General features: G+C 44.4%; 1 protein-coding gene across 4 annotated transcripts in view; it reads right to left on the minus strand.

Annotated features, from left to right (window-relative positions):
* Nucleotides 1–21,714, minus strand: part of tbc1d2b (TBC1 domain family, member 2B) — a 112,979-nt gene that overhangs the window by 31,284 nt on the left and 59,981 nt on the right. For all 4 annotated transcript variants that reach the window (XM_070865239.1, XM_070865237.1, XM_070865238.1 and 1 more), the window contains 3 exons: nucleotides 15,725–16,117; nucleotides 10,122–10,232; nucleotides 1,558–1,751 (listed from right to left, as the gene is read on the minus strand). In XM_070865239.1, coding sequence (XP_070721340.1) covers nucleotides 1,558–1,751; nucleotides 10,122–10,232; nucleotides 15,725–16,117 — 698 coding nt within the window. The remainder of the gene's footprint in view (nucleotides 1–1,557; nucleotides 1,752–10,121; nucleotides 10,233–15,724; nucleotides 16,118–21,714) is intronic.

The following is a 21,714-nucleotide window of genomic DNA, read 5'->3' on the forward strand; positions in this document are numbered from 1 at the left end:
GTTAAACTTAACTCAATATCCAAACAAATGTCACCATTCCACCTCTTTACAGCTCAAACGATTCTTGGCCAGGACACAGCATCTGCTCATTAACATGAACTGCAGTATCTCCTACCATTGCAGCTTTGATCAATGAATGATCGGCAAATCTCTACACAATTAGCACTTTATTTGGCTCCATTGCAGTTATATATTCGTGATTTTCCATCTCAGTTCAGATGTACACTTTACCTTGCCCTGCGTGTAAACTCGACAGTAGCTTGATGTGTGTTCATTAGATCTGTAAAGCATTGTGAAGTCTACTTGCTGGTATCTAATGATAAGCATTGATTGCCTTGGAAACCAACAGAGGTTTGTCTGGACTATAATGCACCATCTGCTGCAGCAATATGGAAGGAAAATGCCTGTAATCCAGATTTATGGGGTCAATCATGAGTGGCCACTGAATATTCACGGGAAGGAATGGGGTAGGGGGATGTTAAAATAAATGAGAGAAAATTTACAGGAGAAATTTCTTCACTCAGAGGGTTGTAAATCTTTGTAATTCTCTATCCCAGAGGAATGTGGATGCTGAGTCTCTGAATATATTCAAAGCTGAGATAGATAGATTTTTGGAGTCTAGGGGAATCAAGGGATATAGAGATCGGGCAGGAAATAAAAAGCCAATGACACCTTGGTTTTCATGGAGAGAGGCACAGAATAAGAGTCGAGATGTAATGGTGAATCTATACAAGACCACATCTGGAGTAATGTGCGCCTTTTTGGGCAGGATACAATGAGAAGGGTAGAACCCAGATACACCAAGAGGCTGCCTAGTATGTGGGATACAAGTATGAAGAAAGACTGGGACTGCTTTCACTAGAATAGAGATGATTAAGGAGTGATTTGATAAGTGTTTAAAATTATGAAGGGATGAGACAGTTTGGAGAGAAACAGACTTTGCAGCGATTGAGTGATCTAGAACAAGGTGGCATAGATAAAAGATTAAAGAGATATATTTAGGACAGAGAGGAGAATTTTTTTTAAAACAGAGAGTTGTGAATATACCACCAGAGTTTGTGATTGAAGCAGAGACCAGGTCAACATTTAAGAATAATTTCGATAGACGTTTTAAGGAAAGGGAAATAAGAGTATATGGGAGCAAAGCGTGCACATGGGATTCGAACTACTCTGCTGCTCAGGTGGATGATAAATGCCAACATGGACTGCTTGGGCCAAATAGCTTGTTCCTGTGCTGTATTTTCTATGCATGTGATTCAATGTGATATGTTTAAAAAAAGCACAGACACAGTTAAAATCCCCCCCCGTGGATTTCCTCCGTGTTTGAGTCGCTCTGTGCCACATACAAGAGATGGTGACAGGAAGGTGACCTGCCTCCTGGCCTCTGCTGCTCTGGAGCAGGCTATTATTGAAGGTCTAATAGAATGGTCAAGAGGCTTCCTCCAGATTTCTTTCCCTTTTTCTTTAAGGAAGCCTTTATCTTCCATTCAGCACAGATTCATCAAAACCCGTATTTTAGAAGAGTCCCAGTTCTGAGACTTGTGACCGTGGCATTACCTGACAGGGTGTGGCTTGAGAATGGTTTGCTCGGGATGTTCGTGGGTATCCACCTTCAGGGCATCTTCCAGCAGTCTGGAAATTACTTCATGTGTGGGGCCCTCTTCTCCAGAACAAATAGGATTCTTAACTTCCTGAAGGAGAACAAGGTGTTTGCTCTCTACCTGGCACAGTCTCGCTTCCAGACTGGAGTACTTTTGAGGTAGGAAAAAAAGAGCATAAGATGAACATTCACGCTTATTAATAGTAGAACTTTTAACCGCAGTTTTCATTTAACAAAGAGGAGTAACTATAGTTATACTCAGCATACCATGGGAGGGAGAGGGTCAATCATCGCAGGCTCACTATGGGCTCAAAATTGCCCAGGAGTTGCTCCTGTTTTTTTGGAGCAACTTGATTTTTCTGGAGTATCTTAAAAATCCCCATTTTGCACAATTTGTGTCAGTGTAAGGGAGCTAATTAGGATTTTTTTTAGTTTAGTTAATTTTTTTCAAAAGGGGGCCGCCTACGCCCGTTTTGGCCATTCAGGCCACTTAGGACAGCTAATAGTTACTCCAAACTAACTCAGGCCAGCGTATGTGGCCTCACAGAAAACCCTTCCGGAGAATTAAGAAATCAGCGCAGGTAGGTACATCGGAGGCCAGCAGAACTTAATGACTTGACTAAAGAATGTGAATAGGATCGAACATCATATGACAAACTTAGCAAAGTTAAATTACTATACAACAGAAGCATTCATGGAAGCTTAAACCACAGAAATAATAGTAAAAGATAGCTGAATTAAATTGCTCTAATCTCACAACTAATTTAAACAACTATTTGTTTGCAATGATTATACTGGGGCAAAATTGAGCCCATATTATCTAAATAAAGTCTTCTTCAATAAATAAGATATTCTCTCAGTGTTCCTCCATCACTTATGTTCTTCTTTCACAATATTCTTTCACAATAGCACCAGGTAAAGAGGCTTGACAAATGGTCACCACTATTCACAAGAGACAAAACATATTCACATAATTTTTTCAAAAGATCCAAATAAAAAATAGAAGTACCTCCTGCTCGTAATTCTTATGTTCTCCCAGCTGCCTAAGCTCACCCACCATCAGCCCGCCTCTTACAAACAACCCTACCTCCCGGGATCGGGGATCAGGGATCAGATCCTCCAGGATCAGAACAGCAACTGGGGTCAGAGATCAGACACGTCTGGGGATCAGATCTTCCCTAGAAGTCGAGGATCGGACCACCCACGGGATCGGAACTCTCTACCCCCATGGGGTAGGTGATCGAACCCACCTTGCGGTTCGGAATCCCCCCCCCCCCCCCCCAATCCCCGCAGCCCCGGCTTGGACCCCACACCAACCGGCTTGTTGTGGCCTTCTATCCAGTGTTCCCCCGCCCCCCACTCCCCGACCTGAAGCCAGACTGTCAATCTTCAGCCCGGGAAGGCAGCGGGCCGGCCTGTGTGGGAGGCCACTCGGCCTGTGATAGAGGTGGGACGCACACACAGACGCTGGGAGGCAAGGAGCTTCTGCGCATGCGCGCACACTCCAATGCGCATATGGAGAGCTGCCGGCACTGTTTCTGGCGCAGGGTTCTAGCCCTGCCCCTGAATCAACTGGCTACGCTATGCGAGGACCTGGGAGAGGCCAGACAGCGTGCAAAGTCGGGAGGATTTTTTCCAGTGCACTTCTCATCCTAGAAAAGCGGAGCAAGTAGGGTGAGCGTGCCGAAAAATGGCAGGGGCCAAATTTGAGTCCTATATCACTATCTGCAAGAGTTGTAGAATTTCTCTCTTGTTGAAGGAACCACAAATAATACTTTGAGTCTGAACCAACACAAGCTCAAGACTCAAGCATAAGGGAGTTAGATGTGGCCCTTACGGTTAAAGGGATCAAGGGGTATGGAGAGAAAGCAGGAATGGGGTACTGAAGTTGCATGATCTTACTGAATGGTAGTGCAGGCTCAAAGGGCCGAATGGCCTACTCCTGCACCTATTTTCTATGTTTCACCCCTATATACACCTGCTCATAATCAAAAGTTAGCTGGAAAATCTGTGTCAGAAATCAGATGGACGCAATTTCACCCTCAATCTGACTTCTAAAATATAGCACAACCACGGTATTAGTCCAGTTACACATGTTTGAGTTTCTCCATCTTGCCTCGCCTCAAACATCTACTAAAATGTCTGCGGTACAGAACCAGGAACTCCCAAGTAGAAAGACCAAGTATGATGACCTCCCTCAAATCAACATTCAAATTGCCACACTATTACGCCAGGTATGTCAATTCCCAGCCGGGCTTAGTGGTGGCTGCACCGTGCTGAAACAGAATGCTGCATTTGAGGGGGGGTACAACACAAATCCAAACAGAGGACCACCAACCAGAGAACAGCACTCATCAGCTGAGCAAGGAATGGAACCAAAGTGTCAATCACAAGATGTGACATTCATTCTAGTTTTAAAATGTCACCAATTTGATGATGGCCATGCTTAAAAATAAATCAAGATATGCACGCGTAAGTGGGGTCACAATCTGGGCCACTCTTGGCAATTAGAAATGTTACTCCCGACATTCTCGATGACAGGTCAGTGACGCACCATCATTGTAGCATGGTCCATCCCTGGGCTAGGTCTGAACTGGGGAACAGGGATCTCACTACAGTATTTACAAGGGTTTATTTCTACAGAAATAACAATGAACATTCGCTGAGCTTGGTGAATGGCAGACAGAACTTTTCACCCATTTTAGTGACGTTTCATAGGGTTTTCATTTGAAACCAGCATCAAGATTTTTTTTTTAATTCTTTGATTTAAAAGAAAATGAAATGAACCCTCACTTTAGCATCTTCAAACTCTACAAGATCTCGAGGAACCTGCTTGCAATCACAACAAGCTCCGTGACGGCATGTTGGCCAATGGGATAGTAGAAGTTATCGGCAGTTACTGGCATCCCTCACAACAGGATTCACTCGGAATGTCCCCAAGTCCTTCAAACTCAGGATATTTTAGCTAAAGATCAGTCCCGTATTTCCAGACGGAAAAATATCAACCACACTTAAGGTTGTATCTTCCACATTCACTCCGAATACTGAAAGTGCTTTATAGAATCATAGAAATTTACAGCACAGAAGGAGGCCATTTTGGCCCATCATGTCCGCGCCGGCCGACAAACAGCTATCCAGCCGAATCTCACTTTCCAGCTCTTGGTCCGTAGCCCTGTAGGTTACGGCACTTCAGGTGCACATCCAAGTATTTTTTTTAAATGTGGTGAGGGTTTCTGCCTCTACCACCCTTTCAGGCAGTGAGTTCCAGACCCCCACCACCCTCTGGGTGAAGACATTTCCCCTCAAATCCCATCGAAACCTCCCCCCAATTACATTAAATCTATGTCCCCTGGTTGATGACCCCTCCGCCAAGGGAAACAGGTCATAGAAACATAGAAAATAGGTGCACGAGTAGGCCATTCGGCCCTTCTAGCCTGCACCGCCATTCAATGAGTTCATGGCTGAACATGCAACTTCAGTACCCCCATTCCTGCTTTCTCGCCATACCCCTTGATTCCCCCTAGGAGTAAGGACTTCATCTATCCTAGGAAGGATAGGTCCTTCCTATTCACTCTATCCAGGCCCCTTTGTAAAAGATAATTGCGCATTTGAAACATAAATTACAGAAACAGCATTAGGTATATTAAACCACATTCGGAAATGTATTACTGTTTCAGATTGGGTTATAACTTTCGATTTTCCATGGGGATTTCCAGCTCACAAGCAGCAGCCATTAAATGAAGACTGAAGTTCTGCAAAAACATTTATTATTAATGCCCTGAAGGGCCCGTGGTAGGCCCAGCACTGTCCTGGGTACAGAGACTATGTATATACAAAGGGGGAAGTGGGAATCTCAGCTTGACTACTGCAAAACCAGCCATTTGGCCTTAATCACCAATAGTTACACCGTGCTCAACAGTAGGAGCAGGATTCTCTAAACAGGCCCAGCTAGGGATGGCTAAAACAATTGGTTTATTCAACCACACAGATGGTTTCATCAAAGCCAGGCCAACACTGCCAGTCTGAAGGCAGTCATACTCAAAATAACCATTTCATCTGGAAACTAAATATAATGCAATAATCTACTCCTGTGACGAGTATTACAGACCATATTGCAGCTTCCTGGATTAGTTATTCTTTCCTTCAATTTTAAAAACAGCTTTAAATAATAATATATTGCCCTTGAACTTCTTTGTTTCTTTATGGCTATAGTTATAAAATATTGTTTTGAATTTAAAAAAAGCAGAAATATATTAAAATTAAACACCATTTCCTTGAGAGACTGATCACAGCAGCTGTTTCCTAGAATCACAGGTTGGCAAACGTTTCCATTGTTTATATCCTGGTGTTTTATAAAGAAAGACAGACTTGCATTTATATAGCGCCTTTCACGACCACCGGATGGCTCAAATCGCTTCACAGCCTAATGAAGTACTGTTGAAGTGTAGTCAGCAAGCTCCCACAAACAGCGATGTGATAATGACCAGATAATCTGTTTTTGTTATGTTGATTGAGGGATAAATATTGGCCAGGACACCGGGGCGAACTCCTCTACTCTTCTTCAAAATGGTGCCATGGGATCTTTTAATGACTCATCCAAAAGACAGCACCTCCGACAATGCAGCGCTCCCTCAGCACTGCTGGAGTGTCAGCCTAGATTTTTGTGCTCCAGTCCCTGGAGTGGGACTTGAACCCACAACCTTCTGACTCAGAGGGAAGAGTGTTGCCCACTGAGCCACAGCTGACACCAAGAAATCTAAAAGCCAAGAAATATAAAACTTATAAAACTAATTAGCATATTTCCTCCTTTTCTGAGTATCTCTATGAGTACTTAGTTTAACCAGAGTGTCACTTAAAAAAAAAGTTTAAATTTACTGATTTTTAAATTCAGGTTCTTCCTTCAAACTGGAATGATTCAGTCTATCCAGACTGTCCTACTCTTGGAACCTTGTCTCTTGATTGCTTTTGTATTCTCCTTCAGAGACACAAGAGGGAATTTTTGCTAACCATTTCTAATATATTACAAAGGTTAAACAATGCCACCCTATACAAATGGCAGTATTTCACATACACAGCATGGAGGCTCAAAAAGCATCAGGAAACGAGGCCATGCTGAGCAAAGCAAGTCCAGGAAAAATGCAATAACTCAATTTCCAACAGACACGGACTGTTCATAGAATCAGAGAATGGTTACAGCGCGGAGGGCCCATCGAGCCCGTGCCACCTCTCAGCCAGTTCCCCCCCCGCCCTTCCCCCGTAACCTCAGCCAGTCCCCCTCCCCCGGCCCTTCCCCCGTAACCTCAGCCAGTCCCCCCTCCCCCGGCCCTTCCCCCGTAACCTCAGCCAGTCTCTCCCCACCCCCCCACCCTTTCTCCGTAACCTCAGCCAGTCCCCCTCCCCCGGCCCTTCCCCCGTAACCTCAGCCAGTCTCTCCCCACCCCCCCACCCTTTCTCCGTAACCTCAGCCAGTCCCCCTCCCCCGGCCCTTCCCCCGTAACCTCAGTCAGTCCCCCCTCCCCCGGCCCTTCCCCCGTAACCTCAGCCAGTCCCCTTCCCCCGGCCCTTCCCCCGTAACCTCAGCCAGTCCCCCCTCCCCCGGCCCTTCCCCCGTAACCTCAGCCAGTCTCTCCCCACCCCCCCACCCTTTCTCCGTAACCTCAGCCAGTTTTTCCCCCCCCACCCCCGCCCTTTCCCCGTAACCTCAGCCAGTCCCCCCCCACCTGTCCTTTCCCCATAACCTCAGCTAGCCCCCCCCACCCGTCCTTTCCCCATAGCCTCAGCCAGTCCCACTCCCCGTCACCTCAGCCAGTTCCCCCGCCCTTTCCCCATAACCTCAGCCAGTTTCCCCCCCCCCAACCCTTTCCCCGTAACCTCAGCCAGTCCGACTCCCCCCCCCCCACCGCCCTTTCCCTGTAACCTCAGCCAGTCCCAGCCCCCCCTCCCCCGCCGCCGTTTTCCCGTAGCCCTGCAAATATTTTTCCTTCAGGCACTTATCCAACTCCCTTTTGAAAGCAGTGATCGAGTCTGCCTCCCCCACCCTCTCAGCCAGTGCATTCCAGATCGTAACCACTCGCTGCGCAAAAACATTTTTTCTTACATCGCCTTTGGTTCTTTTGCCAATCACCTTAAATCTGTCTCCTCTGGTTCTTGACCCTTCTCTAGCCACTCTGTCTAGACCCCTCATGATTTTGAGCAGCTCCATCAAATCTCTCCATCTTCTCTGCTCCAAGGAGAACAACCCCAGCTTTTCCAGTCTATCCACGTAACTGAAGTCCCTCATTCCTGGAATCATTCTCATCAATCTTTTCAGCACCCTCTCCAAGGCCTTCATATCCTTCTTAAAGTGCGGTGCCCAGAATAGGAACAATACTCCAGTTGGGGGCCGCACCAGTGTTGTTTACAGGTTTAACATAATCTCCACACTTTTGTACTCTAAGGACTAGAAATTCCGTTTTCAGTGAAAACGGTATTGTTAAGCCAAAATTACCATTTGCTTCGTTATCATCAGTAGGCCTGATAAATAGCCTTTAATTTGTGCAGCGGTAAAAATCGGCGTTGCACGAGGATTCGCGGCGCAAACTGCGAATTTCAGCAACTTTAGTCCAGGGCCGGTGGTGCTGCGAGAGGGGCCTTGGGAGGGCAGAAAAACAAAAAAAATTGGGAAAAAATAATTCTCAAAACCCTTACCAACTAAATCTCTGAAAAATAATTAATAAAAACTTTAACTTGCCTTTTTTGCAGGTCTTCATACTTACCGCTGCTGGCAGGGCTGCAATGCAGGTTTTGCCCCATCGGTATTCTGGGCAGAGGGAGACAAATTTCGGGTGAAAATGCTATTTTGAGTGTTGCATGGCGGTGCTCCTCTCCCCGGCAGTACGTGGAAAGCGCCGCCACAAAAGGCCACCGAAGTTCTCATCGACCGGTTTTTCGCCGCGGAGGGTGAAATAGCGCCAAAAACCTGGTCACAAAGTCGCCGAATTTCCTGCCCTATTTATACCTCTATTTATGAAGCCCAGGATCCCATTAGCCTTTTTAAACTGCTTTCTCAACCTGCCCTGCCACCTTCAACTAGTTGTGCACACATGCCCCCAGGTTCGTGTTTGTGCACCCCCTTTTAGGATTGTATCATTTAGTTTGTATGTCCTCTCCTCATACTTTCTACCAAAATGTATCACTTCACACTTTTGTGTGTTAAATTTCATTTGCCACATGTCCGCCCATTTCACCAGCCTGTCTATGTCTTCCTGAAGTCTATCACTCTCCCCCTCACTGTTCACTCTACTTCCAAGTTTTGAAATTGTGCCCTGTACACCCACAACCAAGTCATTAATAGATATCAAGTCGTCCTAGCACTGACGCCTGGGGCACACCACGGTATACTTTCCTTCAGTCCGAAAAATAACCGTTCACCAACCAAAAATAACTATTCGGTTTCCTGTCACTTTGCCAATTTCGTATCCATGTTGCCTTTTATTCCGTGGGCTTCAACTTTGCTGATAAACCTATTAGGTGGCACTTTGTCAAACAATTTTTGGAAATCCATGGACACCACATCAACCGCATTACCCTCATCAACCCTCTCTGTTACCGCATCAAAAAACTTGATCAAGCTGGTTAAGCACGATTTGCCTTTAACAAATCCGTGCTGGCTTTCCTTAATTAATCCACACCTATTCAAGTGACAGTTAATTTTGTCCCTGATGACTGTTCCTAAAAGCTTCCCCACTACTGAGGTTAAACTGACTGGCCTGTAGTCGCTGGGTTTATCTTTACACCCTTTTTTGAACATTTATGCTCAATGGCTTTTTTGTGAATTTGTGTGAATTATTTAACTTATAAAACAATCAATTCATTTCTCTCAATATGCGTGTGCGCGGTGCGTGGCATGGCGTGTGCATTATATTTTTAATGGGTGAAGGGCCATGTGCCAGGACATCACCAAGATTGGAAAGTGTTAGAAGTGGTAAATCAGGAAAGTAATGATTAGCGATGCCAAGGCTGCATCTTAACATGCCGGAAGATTCAAGGGGCAAGGATAAACTGAGGGAGGTCAGCAGCTCCAGTAGAGGGTGCAGGAAACGAATAAATTTGGACAGTGTCTTGATTTCAACATATTAGTGACACGGGGAGGAGGAAGAGCAAGTTGGCCAGTATATTTGGAGTACCAGCGAGAGGAAACAAAGTGCTGTGATGATGAAAGGTCGATGGCCTGGAGTGAGAAGAGGTTGCCTATGAGCGAAGATTCTCTTTTTCTGCACCGTGACCAGGAGTGCGAGTGAGGTGCTCGAAAAGTCTCTCCAGATATTGAAGCTGACCAACTGTTCGGTATATTTTTTGTAGTGTCCATGAAGTGAATGACCAAGATTGCAGTGGGTTTTATAGTACGCACACAGAATTAAAGCGAGGGAGAGTACTAAACACTAAGAACGAATGGCTGCCTTTAATACGAACAGTGCAGACAGTGGAATCTTCACCCCCATATTCCACCAACCCAAATCCCAATATATTGGCGGTAAAATACCTTTGCTTCCACAGCTTTCTCTCTCATTTCAGCATTGCGCTTGAGCACGGATAATTCCAAGATCTCCTTGTTCAGGAATTTGTTCTGTGTCTTATAACCCTGAAGGCTATCCTGGAGAGAAAAATGAGAATCATTTATACATGCAACATTACAAAATTCCATTGCAACCAACTGAAACAGCAGAAAGCAATAGCAAACTGCAGTTCTACAGTCAAAATGGCAAATCGTTGAGCTGGCCGGAGGGCCACTGTTCAAGTCCAAACTCTGTCACTTGAACTTGGCTGCTACAGTCATCAGTATATTTTGCCCATTCTTAGTAAAGCCAGCACATGGAATATCATCTACAATTTTGGGCTTTTTTTTGGAGGGGCAGCGTTTGGAGAAAATGAAAATATGCAGCTTTTGCCCATGGACAGCCCTTATCAACAGGGATTGTTGAAGGTCACAGGTCACAACATTCTGACCTTCTCACCAAAGATTGGAGGGGCTAATTTCTTGTGTCTGACACAGTCTGCAGACAGTACGCCTGCAAGTAGAATTTAATAAAGGCATCTGGGTCTCTTAGTGTACATTCCTAGAGCTCCAGCTTTCAAAACCCAGAGCACCATTGTACATGTGGAAGTTGTGATGAATACATGCCTGCCTAGGATCACTGATGCTCTGAATGTCAAAGGAAATCAGTAATAACCAATATAACCAGACCAACAGGTTGGATCAGACACTGTTTAATGCAGGTCACCTCAGTGCAAGTAATTCTAAAGTTAGAGAGACACAAAGCAATCTAAAGTGAATTGCCATTAGGCCTACTCATGAATGAATGGTAAAACAAGTCAAACAATGCATTATCTTTTAAAATATAGACTAAACTACATCTGCAAAATGAGGTCAGCAAATTTAATCTATAATCTCAATGCCTGAACTCATTGCCAAAAATGCAGGAGATGTTAGGCAAGTGGTCTGTTACTCAGTTTCTTCAGTTTTAAATTAACAGCTTTCATTCGCATCCTGAGAAAATAAACCTCTAAGCAGAAATACAAGATTTATTTTAAAACGATCCATTGAACGAAGCAACTTGCCCACATGCCATGGGTAAGGCCATTAGCCCCTTTAAGGCTTTTTCAGGTCAGAAGCGAGTGACCTCTCTCTACCCATAACTTGTAAAGTATAGCCAGATCCAATCCTTTCCGATAACAGTTCGCAATGTAACATAAGTAACAAAGTTTAGGAACAGCTGATTAAATACTGAACAGCGAGGTTGAAAGCTACATGTGCCAAAATTAACATTAAACTCAACTCAGCAAAGATCTGGTTTTAAACAAAATGTTGATTGACTTGACCCACTCCGCAACACGCCAGGGCTGCCATTTTGCTATCCCAACAGCTGGGAGACCGTACCATGTAATTACTGCAGCTCCACAATAACCTGGATCTTTATTTATACAAACAAGCCAATGTATAAAGTTGCTGTAAACTGTGGATCTGGATGCTGGCCAACATCCTCAGCATCGAAGCACTGACCACACTCGACCAGCTCCGTTGGGTGGGCCACATTGTTCACATGCCCGACACGAGACTCCCTAAGCAAGCACTCTACTCGGAACTCCTACACTGCAAGCAATCCCCAGGTGGGCAGAGGAAACGTTACAAGGACACCCTCAAAGCCTCCTTGATAAAGTGCAACATTCCCACTGACACCTGGGAGTCCCTGGCCAAAGACCGCCCTAAGTGGAGGAAGAGCATCCGGGAGGGCGCTGAGCACCTCGAGTCTCATCGCCGAGAGCATGCAGAAAACATGCGGCAAACCAGGCTCCCCACCCAACCTTTCCTTCAATCACTGCCTGTCCCACCTGTGACAGAGACTGTAATTCCCGTATTGGACTGTTCAGTCACCCACGAACTCACTTTTAGAGTGGAAGCAAGTCTTCCTCGATTTCGAGGGACTGCCTATGATGATGATGATTTGGATGCTGTAAAATGCTACGTGCAAATATTTCAACTGTACCTTTAGTTTAAAGAAATTTAGTTGTGGCAAAATTAAAACATTCTTATTTTTAAATTTAATGTCTTGAAGTGTGCAGTACAATTTAACAATATACACAGCCATAGCGAAAACAAAAAACAAGGAACCTAGTGAGACCCAGGCAAACCAATCTTCAGTAACATGGAAGACAATTTCATTTAAAGAAGTTGGAATACTACACCAAGTTCGGCAAGCTATCCTTCTTCCTTCAGGAGTCTGCTTAGCCAGGAGGGAGGGAGGATACACTTGCTGAGAGTCGAGGGAAGGAACTAGTCTCGTACCGTTTGCTCTGGAGTTACCTTGAAATATTTGGTGCTGAAAGAGGCTTGCGTAGTGACATAAGCTGAAAGTTGGAGGGGCAGGAAGAATGTGCCTGCTCACGATGCTACACACACTAAGCCCGATTTCAGCTGTGCCACTGCAGAGAGGAGTCAAACTTTAGCAGTGTCAACATTTCTTAATTACCGACACTTGTTAAGCCAGTACCTGAGCTCAAAGCTGACGGCTCAATACTGCACGGAATCCTCTTAACTGATTTCTTAATGAGCTGGAGGTTTAAGAGACTCAATATCCAGCATTCTTAGTCGCAAACGGAAGCAGCATGAATGGAAATACACACATCAGTTGGTCTCCAGTTACCCAATGTACTCTGGTAAAATCAGATTAACCAAAGGGAAGGGCGTGGGGGGACAGCTTGCTTTGGAAAATTAGTAAGATTGACAAACAAACAAATTTGAGATGTTCAAACAACCAACCAGCTTTAATTCTCTATGTCCTATTCCAACTGGAATCAAAACTAGTAGACGAGGGCAATGAAGTAGATGTCATATACTTTCAAAGGGCCTTAGATAAGGTAGTACATTGTAGACTCCAATGTTCCCTGTAATTGTACGCGCGCGGGCCCTTTAACTGGCTGCGTTACCCATTCAAATCTTTGCACACGCGCAGTTATTCCCATTGAAAAGCCGGTGAACGGCCTGCGGGGGACCTCCAGACCGCTGTACGGCCGCGCAGCTTAACGGGACCATTGATAGACATTACTAAGGTCAGAGCAAGTAGAGTCAGGGGACAAGGAGCATAATGGATAGCAAACTGACTACAAAACAGTAGGAGTTAGAGATAGTTACTCAGACTAGAGGAAGGTGGTAAGTGGTGTGCCACAGTGATCTGTGTTGGGACTACTGTTGTTTACCATTTACATAAATATGATTTGCACTCCACAATCAGAAATACAATTTCAACATTTGCGGAAGGCACCAAAGTGGACCGGGGGCGGGGGGAAGTTATAGCTAATAGAGGAGGACTGTGACAAAATGCAACACGGCATTAACAAACTTGCAGAATGGGCATGTAAATGGCAAATTAATTTTAATATAGGTAAGTGTGCGATGGTGCATTTTGATGGGAATAAAGAGGCCACATACTCCTTGGAAAACAGAAGTCTAAATTGGGTAGAGGGATCTAGGACTACAGATTCACAAATTATTAAAACCATAAACATGTTCAGCAATGGGGTTCATTTCTAAATGAATAGAATTCAAAAGCAGAGAAGTTATGCTAAACCGATATGGAAGCTTGACTCGACCACTGAGCACTGTGCACAGTTCAGAGATCGTACGAACAGCAGGAGGCCATTCAGCCCCTTGAGCCTGTTCCACCATTCAATGAGATCACAAGTGATCTGTACCCGAACTTCATCCACCTGCCTTGGCTCCATATCGCTTGAAGACCATGGCCAGCAAAAATCTATTGATCTCCGATTTTAAAATATTAATTGAGCTAGCATTGACAGCTTTTTGTGGGAGGGAGTTCCACACTTCTAGCACCCTTTGCATATAGAAGTGTTTCCCAACTTCTCTCCTGAATGACCTGGCTCTGATTTTAAGGTTATGCCCCAAACTAAGCTTTTCCTAAACTCCCCCACAAGCAGAAAAAGTTTCTCTCTACCTACTCTACCAAAATCCTAAAAACCTCAAACAAATCACGGCTAACTTTCTATATTCCAAATACAACAACAATTTGTATTTATATAATGCCTTTAATGTAGCGAAATGGCCCAAGGCGCTTCATAGCAGTATTATGCGATAAAAATTTGATATCAAGCCACATAATTAGAAATTAGCGCAGGTGACCAAAAGCTTGGTCAAAGAGGTAGGTTTTAAGGAACGTCTTGAAGAAGGAAAGAGAGGTAGAGAGGTGGAGGGGTTTAGGCAGAGAGTTCCAGAGCTTTGGGCAGCAGAAGGCACAGCCACCAATGGTTGAGCGATTATAATCAGGGATGCTCAGGAGGGCAGAAATTTTGGGGGGTTGTGGATTACAGAGATAGGGAGGGGCGAGGACATGGAGGGATTTAAAAATAAGGATGAGAATTTTGAAATCGAGGCGTTGCTTAACTGGAAGCCAATGTAGGTCAGCGAGCACAGGGGGTGATGGGTGAGCGGGACTTTGTGCGAGTTTTGGATCACCTCTAGTTTATCCAAGGTAGAATGTGGGAGGCCAGCCAGGAGTGCGTTGGAATAATCAAGCATAGAATACAAGCCTAGTATATGTAATCTCTCCTCATAATCTACCCTTGGAGCCCTGGCAACATTGTGGTGAATCTGCACTGCACTCCTTCCAAGGCCAATATATCCTTCCTAAACTGCGGTGTGCAGAACTGTACACAATCCAGGTGTGGATTAACCAGAGCTTTGTATAGCTGTAGCAAAACTCCTTCCCCTTAACCTCGAGTTATAAAGGCTAACAGTCCATTAGCCTTTTGGATTTTTTTTGACCCGACTACATTAGTGATCTGTGCACATGGATCCCTAAATCTCTTTGGACTTCCACTGATCCTAGTTTTTCACCACTTAAAAAATACTGAGCTATCCATTTTTTGGTCCAAACTGGATGACCTCGCACTTACCTGCATTGAAATCCGTCTGCCACAGTTTTGCCCACATTACAAAAAGGATACAGAAGCACTGGAGAAGTGTAATAAAAGATTTACAAGGATGATCCTTGACCTGAGATGGTACAACTATGCAGAAAGACAGAACAGGCCAGGGCTCTATTCTTTAGAAAAGTGAGCAGTGACCTGATAGAAGTTGTTAAGATTATGAAGGGGATCGATAGGGTAGATGTCGAGAAGACGTTTCCACTTGTGGGGGGGGTCCAAAGCTCGGGGTCATAAATATAAGCTAATCATTAATAAATCCAGTAAGAAATTCCTGAGAAACTTCTTTACTCAGAGAAGGTGGAGTTTGCTGCCACATGAAGTGGTTGGGGGGGGATTAGAATAGATGCAGTTAAGGGGAAGTTAGATAAGTACATGAAGGAGAAAGGAAGAAAAGGATATGTTGATAGGGGGGGATGAAGTAAGGTGGCAGGAGGCTGGAGTGAAGCATAAACACCGGCACAGGCCTGCTGGGTGGAATGGCCGGTTTCTGTACATTTTTTGTAAGCCTATGTAAACTGTTCCCCAAGACACTTAAGATGGATTTGGAGAGAAAGTAGATTTTGAGAGATCCACTTTGACTATGGTCATGAGGCAGTGGTCAGTTGTGTAATGCTCAAGTACAAAAGTCTGAATGGTATTTGATACCTTTAGCGTGTCCAACTCCTGCAGTTCCTTGTATACTGAGGCTGTAGCAATAGCCCCTGATGACACACCCAGAGGCACGTGATTGTTCTCACATTCATTCAGCTGGCGCGATAATTTCATAATCACTTCATCTTTGGCTTGGATGGTTTCTCTGAACATGTTGAGCTGGTCACTCAGCCCAGTAATTTTATCTTGAAATGCTTTCATGTCCTGATCCATGTGGTCTTTCTGCTGGTTAATGTGATCGAGCTGGTTGTGCAGGGCCTGCACCTGGTGCTCTTTCTGATGCAAAAGCTGCACCGTTGCTTGATCAATAGGAGCACAAGCAGTGTTCAGCGAGCACTTATCCTGCTGCGAATACTTCAGCGTCTGCTGCAACAGACGCACCAGCTCCTTCAAAACAAGAATCAAATGTCAGACAGTAAATATCCATTAAACCCCACTGCTCCATTTTGATGCAACAGTGATAAATTAATATATACATTTCTAACAGCCTCGATACCGATGAATTGTTACCAGATCCGCTGATATTGAATTCATATTGAAGTGCCCACAATCACTATTAGTCCAAGAGCTCAAACTTCATTAAAACAATCATCCATCTAGATGAAGTCACTTAACATCAAGATTTATATTTGTGTGCAGCCAATGTTTTATGTAGTCATTTAAGACATAAACGGAGCCTACTTGAGTCAATGTCATGCCATTTTGCTGGGAACGGCAAGAGATGGAATTTTAGAACGAATGCAACCTCAAGGCATTAAACACCAATGTATTTGAATTACTTCTTCTTGAACTACACCTCCGTTCACTCAGCAAGTGCGACCCCGAGCTTCCGGTGGCCTGTCACTTTAATTCCCGCTCCACTCCCACTCTGACCTCTCCATCCTCGGCCTCCTGCACTGTTCCAATGAAGCTCAACGCAAGCTCGAGGAGCAGCACCTCATCTTTCGTTTAGACACTTTTCTGCACTCAACATCGAGTTCAACAATTTCAGACCAGAACCTCTGCCCACATTTTGTTCTCTTTCCTCACTTTTTTTTTTACAAACCCCCACCCCCCCCCTTGAATTTTTTTCTCTGTTTCCCAGGGCAGCTGGTAATGATTCCATCATTCACACCCTATCCAGACTCATCTTTTGTTTCCTAACTTGTGCCATTACCATCTCAATTTAGTCCATCATCCCTTTTGTCTCTCTAATCTCTCCTGCCTCCCACCCTATCACAGACCTTCCCTTTTGATCTTTCCTCCCCTCCCCCTTTCACTGCCTCTGCACTTCCTTAACAATCTGTTATATTTCAAACTTTTGCCAGTTGTGACGAAGGGTCAGCGACCTGAAATACTAACTCTGTTTCTCTCCACAGATGCTGCCTGACCTGCTGAGATTTCCAGCATTTTCTGTTTTTACTTCAGATTCCAGCATCCGCAGCATTTTGCTTTTGTATTTGAATTACTTGTAATTTAAATCAAATGTACATAGTGTTAAAACTGAGGCCACGTCTGCTCTCTCGGGTGGACATAAAAGAAATCCCATGGCACTGTTTTGAAGAAGAGCAGGGGAGTTACCCCCGTTGTCCTGACCAATATTTATTCCTCAATCCACATCATTAAAACCATCATTATCACACTGCTGCTTGTGAGAGCTTGCTGTGTACAAATTGGCTGCCACATTCCCAACATTACAAGTGATTCCATTACAAAAGTACTTCAATGGCTGCAATACAGAAAATTAAAATCAAGCACAGATAAGAATATTTGATAGTCTATTAATGACAGCTATATATTTAAAATTAATATAGTGCTCATTTAATAACAGAAAAATGCTTGCAAATCTTGGATCATTAGTTTTGACCTGTACAAAGAGGCTGAACTGTAATATTTAGCACTTTTTCAAATTGACAGATGATGGGAAACCTACATGAGTTCCAGAGAACAGCAACCCCCCCCCCCCCCCCCCGCCCCCCAGTCTACAATCCCACAGGGTATCAGTCGGCCCTGGTCTACAACCCCCCAGGGTATCAATCGGCCCTGGTCTACACCCCCCCAGGGTAACAGACAGCCCTGGTCTACACCCCCCCAGGGTAACAGACAGCCCTGGTCTACACCCCCCCAGGGTATCAGTCGGCCCTGGTCTACACCCCCCCCAGGGTATCAGTCGGCCCTGGTCTACAGTCCCAGGGTATCAGTCGGCCCTGGTCTACCCCCCCCCCCCAGGGTAACAGACAGCCCTGGTCTACACCCCCCAGGGTATCAGTCGGTCCTGGTCTACACCCCCCCCCAGGGTATCAGTCGGCCCTGGTCTACACCCCCCCCAGGGTATCAGTCGGCCCTGGTCTACAGTCCCAGGGTATCAGTCGGCCCTGGTCTACAGTCCCAGGGTATCAGTCGGTCCTGGTCTATAGAGCATGACAAATCCGTCCTGATCAAGAATTTTTGGAAACATTTTTACCATCAAAATAACACAACATTGAAGAAACATTTTGGAAATACATGAAATGTTGATTCTCTGAAGGAATGGAATGATCTTAATTATGTCTCACTACTTCCAGCTGGCTTTGAGTTACAAATTACCACACGCGAGTCACAGGATCCATGATCTATAAAAGGATTGTGCATCATATAACAAACTGTCAAGATGTATTGGCCCAGATTTTGTGGCGAGTAATAACAGTGAACGGTCAAGCGTTGTTTGTCATTAACCCACTGAAACAGACCACGACAGCCCTTAGTGCCTGTGCTTCCTAACGCAGAGATCCTGGAGTTGCAGTCAGTCACTCTCTGCTCCGACACTGGCTGTGTGCGTACATGATATAAAATATTCTGTATTCCATGTTTGTAAGCTTTGTTCAAAAGTGTAGCATTTAGAATTTTCTGGGTAAGAATTTATACTGAACAATTAATTGGATTTGATATAGATTCTAATCTGTCGCAGCACACACCAGAAAACAGGCTCCACCCCCTCAGAAATACTATAGAAGATCCAGCAATTTTATTGGAAATGTAATGTTCCAATTTCCCTCGCTAACCCCAATCAGCAATACATCTGGATTACTCCATTTACCACCTCAACATTCGTGGTTAGAATTCAGAGAAATTCAAGTCAAGTACCCAAAATATGAGAACTCAATAATGGAAAGTAATCTAAAGAGCTGAGTGGCGCGAGACAATATATCCTGACAGAATGGCAAACATGCATGCCCAAAGGAAAAACTAGCCTGTGTAATTCAACAGCACGTCAAGCCCAACCATAATGAAAATCACTCCAGGTAACTGACTGGGCGGGTCATGCTTGGAAGCACTAAACCAGTCTGACCATCCTAGGCACCTCATAAGAACATAAGAATTATGAGCAGGAGTAGGCCCTTCCACCCCTCGAGCCTGCTCCACCATCAATGGCTGATCTTCTACCTCAACTCCACTTTTCTGCACAATCCCCATATCCCTTGATTCCCATAATATGCAAAAATCTACCGATCGCTGTCTTGAATATACTCAAAGACCGAGCCTCCACAGCCCTCTGTGGTTGAGAATTCCAAAGATACACTACCCTCCGAGTGAAGAGATTTCTCCTCATCTCAGTCCTAAATGGCCGACCCCTTATTCTGAGACTGTGACCCCTGGTTCTCGACTCCCCAGCCAGAGGAAACATCCTCCCTGCATCTACCCTGTCAAGCCCTATAAGAATTTTGTATGTTTCAATGATCTCATTCTTCTAAACTCTAGACAATATAGGCCTAGTCTACTCAAATTCTCTTCATTCCCCACCCCCCCCCCATCCCAGGAATCAGTTTGGTGAACCTTCATTGCACTCCCTCTATGGCAAGTGTATCCTTCCTTAGGTAAGGAGACCAAAACTGTACACAATACTCCAGGTGTGGTCTCACCAGGGCCCTATATAATTGCAGTAACACATCTTTACTCCTCCACTCAAATACTCTTGTAATAATGGCCATTTGCTTTCTTAATTGCTTGCTGTACCTGCATGTTAACTTTCAGTGATTCGTGTACAAGGACACCCAGGTCCCTCTGAACATTTTCCAATCTCTCACTCATTTTAAAAAAAACTTTTTTTTTCTATTTTTCCTACCAAAATGGATAACTTCACATTTCTCCACATTATATTCCATTTGCCATGTTCTTGCCCATTCACTTAGCCTGTCTATATCCCCTAGAAGTCTCTTTGCATCCTCCTCACAACTTACATTCCCACCTAGCTTTGTATCATCAGCAAACTTCGATATATTACACTTGGTCCCCTCATCCAAATCATCGATATAGTTATCTGGATTTAGAGTTGGTTAATGATGGTTTGGAAAATAACTGGCTTCAAATGAAAAAGGAATTACCAGTTTTGGGATATCTAGGAACTCGTCCAACAAGATCAGAAAAGGATTGCCAAATAAAGTACACTTAGATCAGAAATGATGTCCTGCAGTTTTCAGTGGGCCGATCACACAATGCTGAATTATGGATTAGTATGCAGTAAGAATAGAGATTCCTTTGGCCATCTATGCAGGCATGGTGATTGGGAGACAACAAAATCTCGGCTTGGGAGTTAACTCCACATTTGCGTCCAGAAACGGACTTAATCTGGGCACACACCAACTACGTGGCTCAAACAATCGCAGAATTTTGGGCGCAAGTAAGTCACACAGATAACTACAATATTCCCAGGTCACCACTCTTTTTTTTTTAAATGCCAGTTTATCAACCCCTTCACTGAGCAAATCTGGACCATAAAACTGCCCAAGCCCACAACCCTCAAATGCGAGTATCTCCCAATTGAGCTTGTTTGGAGTGTCTTCACGTTGCGACCGGATTTTCAGGCATGGCAGGAAAGCAAGTCATTCTTCTGAGTTTTTATTGCAATCTTTAGTGTTTTTAAAATATTTATCCTCAGAGACCCGTTCTGTATTTTCTGCTTCATTTAATGCACTTTTGTGGCACAAGGAAAAGTCACTGGCACATGAACAGCTTTCCCGATTGCAGATGTTAAATAGGTTGCACCTGATGTGAACCTGGTAAAGTGAACTGAAACTTAAAATCTTCACACTTGAAGCAGTACATGGTGTGGGCTGTGCTCTCCTTGGGCGCCGACTCTCCACATTGATTTGCGGCGATTTACACCCATTTTAATTTTGTGCTTTCTAATGAGATTGGGAGAATACTTGGGCGTAACCCCACATCGACAAAATGGGCGCATTTTCAGGTCCAACTTTGGGGTTGCGTCCACGGAGGAAACTTCAGGCCCGAGTATTTTATCACAGTTTGTAATTGTGAAGTTATGTGCCCAAGGAAACTATATGGTCAAGCTTTCCTCGTAATGGTCTTGTTACTTTCTAATTCCCCTCCCCTACGGACATGTATTGGTAGAACAACAGAACCCGGGGCTACAGAAGGAGGCCATTTGATCCATAATGTTTGTACCAACTTTTTACTAGAGTAATACAAAAATCTTGGCAAGTAAAATCAAAGAAAACCCAAAGATGTTCTATAAATATATTAAGAGCAAGAGGATAATTATCGAAAGGGTAGGGCCTATTAGAGATCATGAGGGTAATCTGTGTGTGGAGGCGGAAGATGTGGGTATGCTTCTTAATGAATACTTTGCGTCTGTTTTCACAAAGGAAAGGGGCAATGTAGATACTGCTATCAAAAGGAGTGTGAAATTCTGGATGAAATGGACAATGAGGGGGGTATTGGGGGGTTTGGCAGCTTTGAAAATGGATAAGTCCCTAGGTCCAGATGAAATGCATCCCAGGCTGTTGAGCGAAGCAAGAGAGGAAATAGCAGAGGCTTTGACCATCATTTTCCAGTCCTCTTTGGATTTGAGACATGGTGCCAGAGGAATGCTAATGTGGTACCCTTGTTTAAGAAGGGAGAAAGAGATAGGCTGAGTAATTACAGGCTTGTCAGCCTAGCCTCAGTGGTGGGAAAATTGGAAAAAATCCTGAAGGACAGGATAAATCTATATTTAGAAAGGCAAGGAT

Source organism: Pristiophorus japonicus, chromosome 21 (assembly GCF_044704955.1).
Source record: "Pristiophorus japonicus isolate sPriJap1 chromosome 21, sPriJap1.hap1, whole genome shotgun sequence".
Classification (NCBI taxonomy): Eukaryota; Metazoa; Chordata; class Chondrichthyes; family Pristiophoridae; genus Pristiophorus; species Pristiophorus japonicus.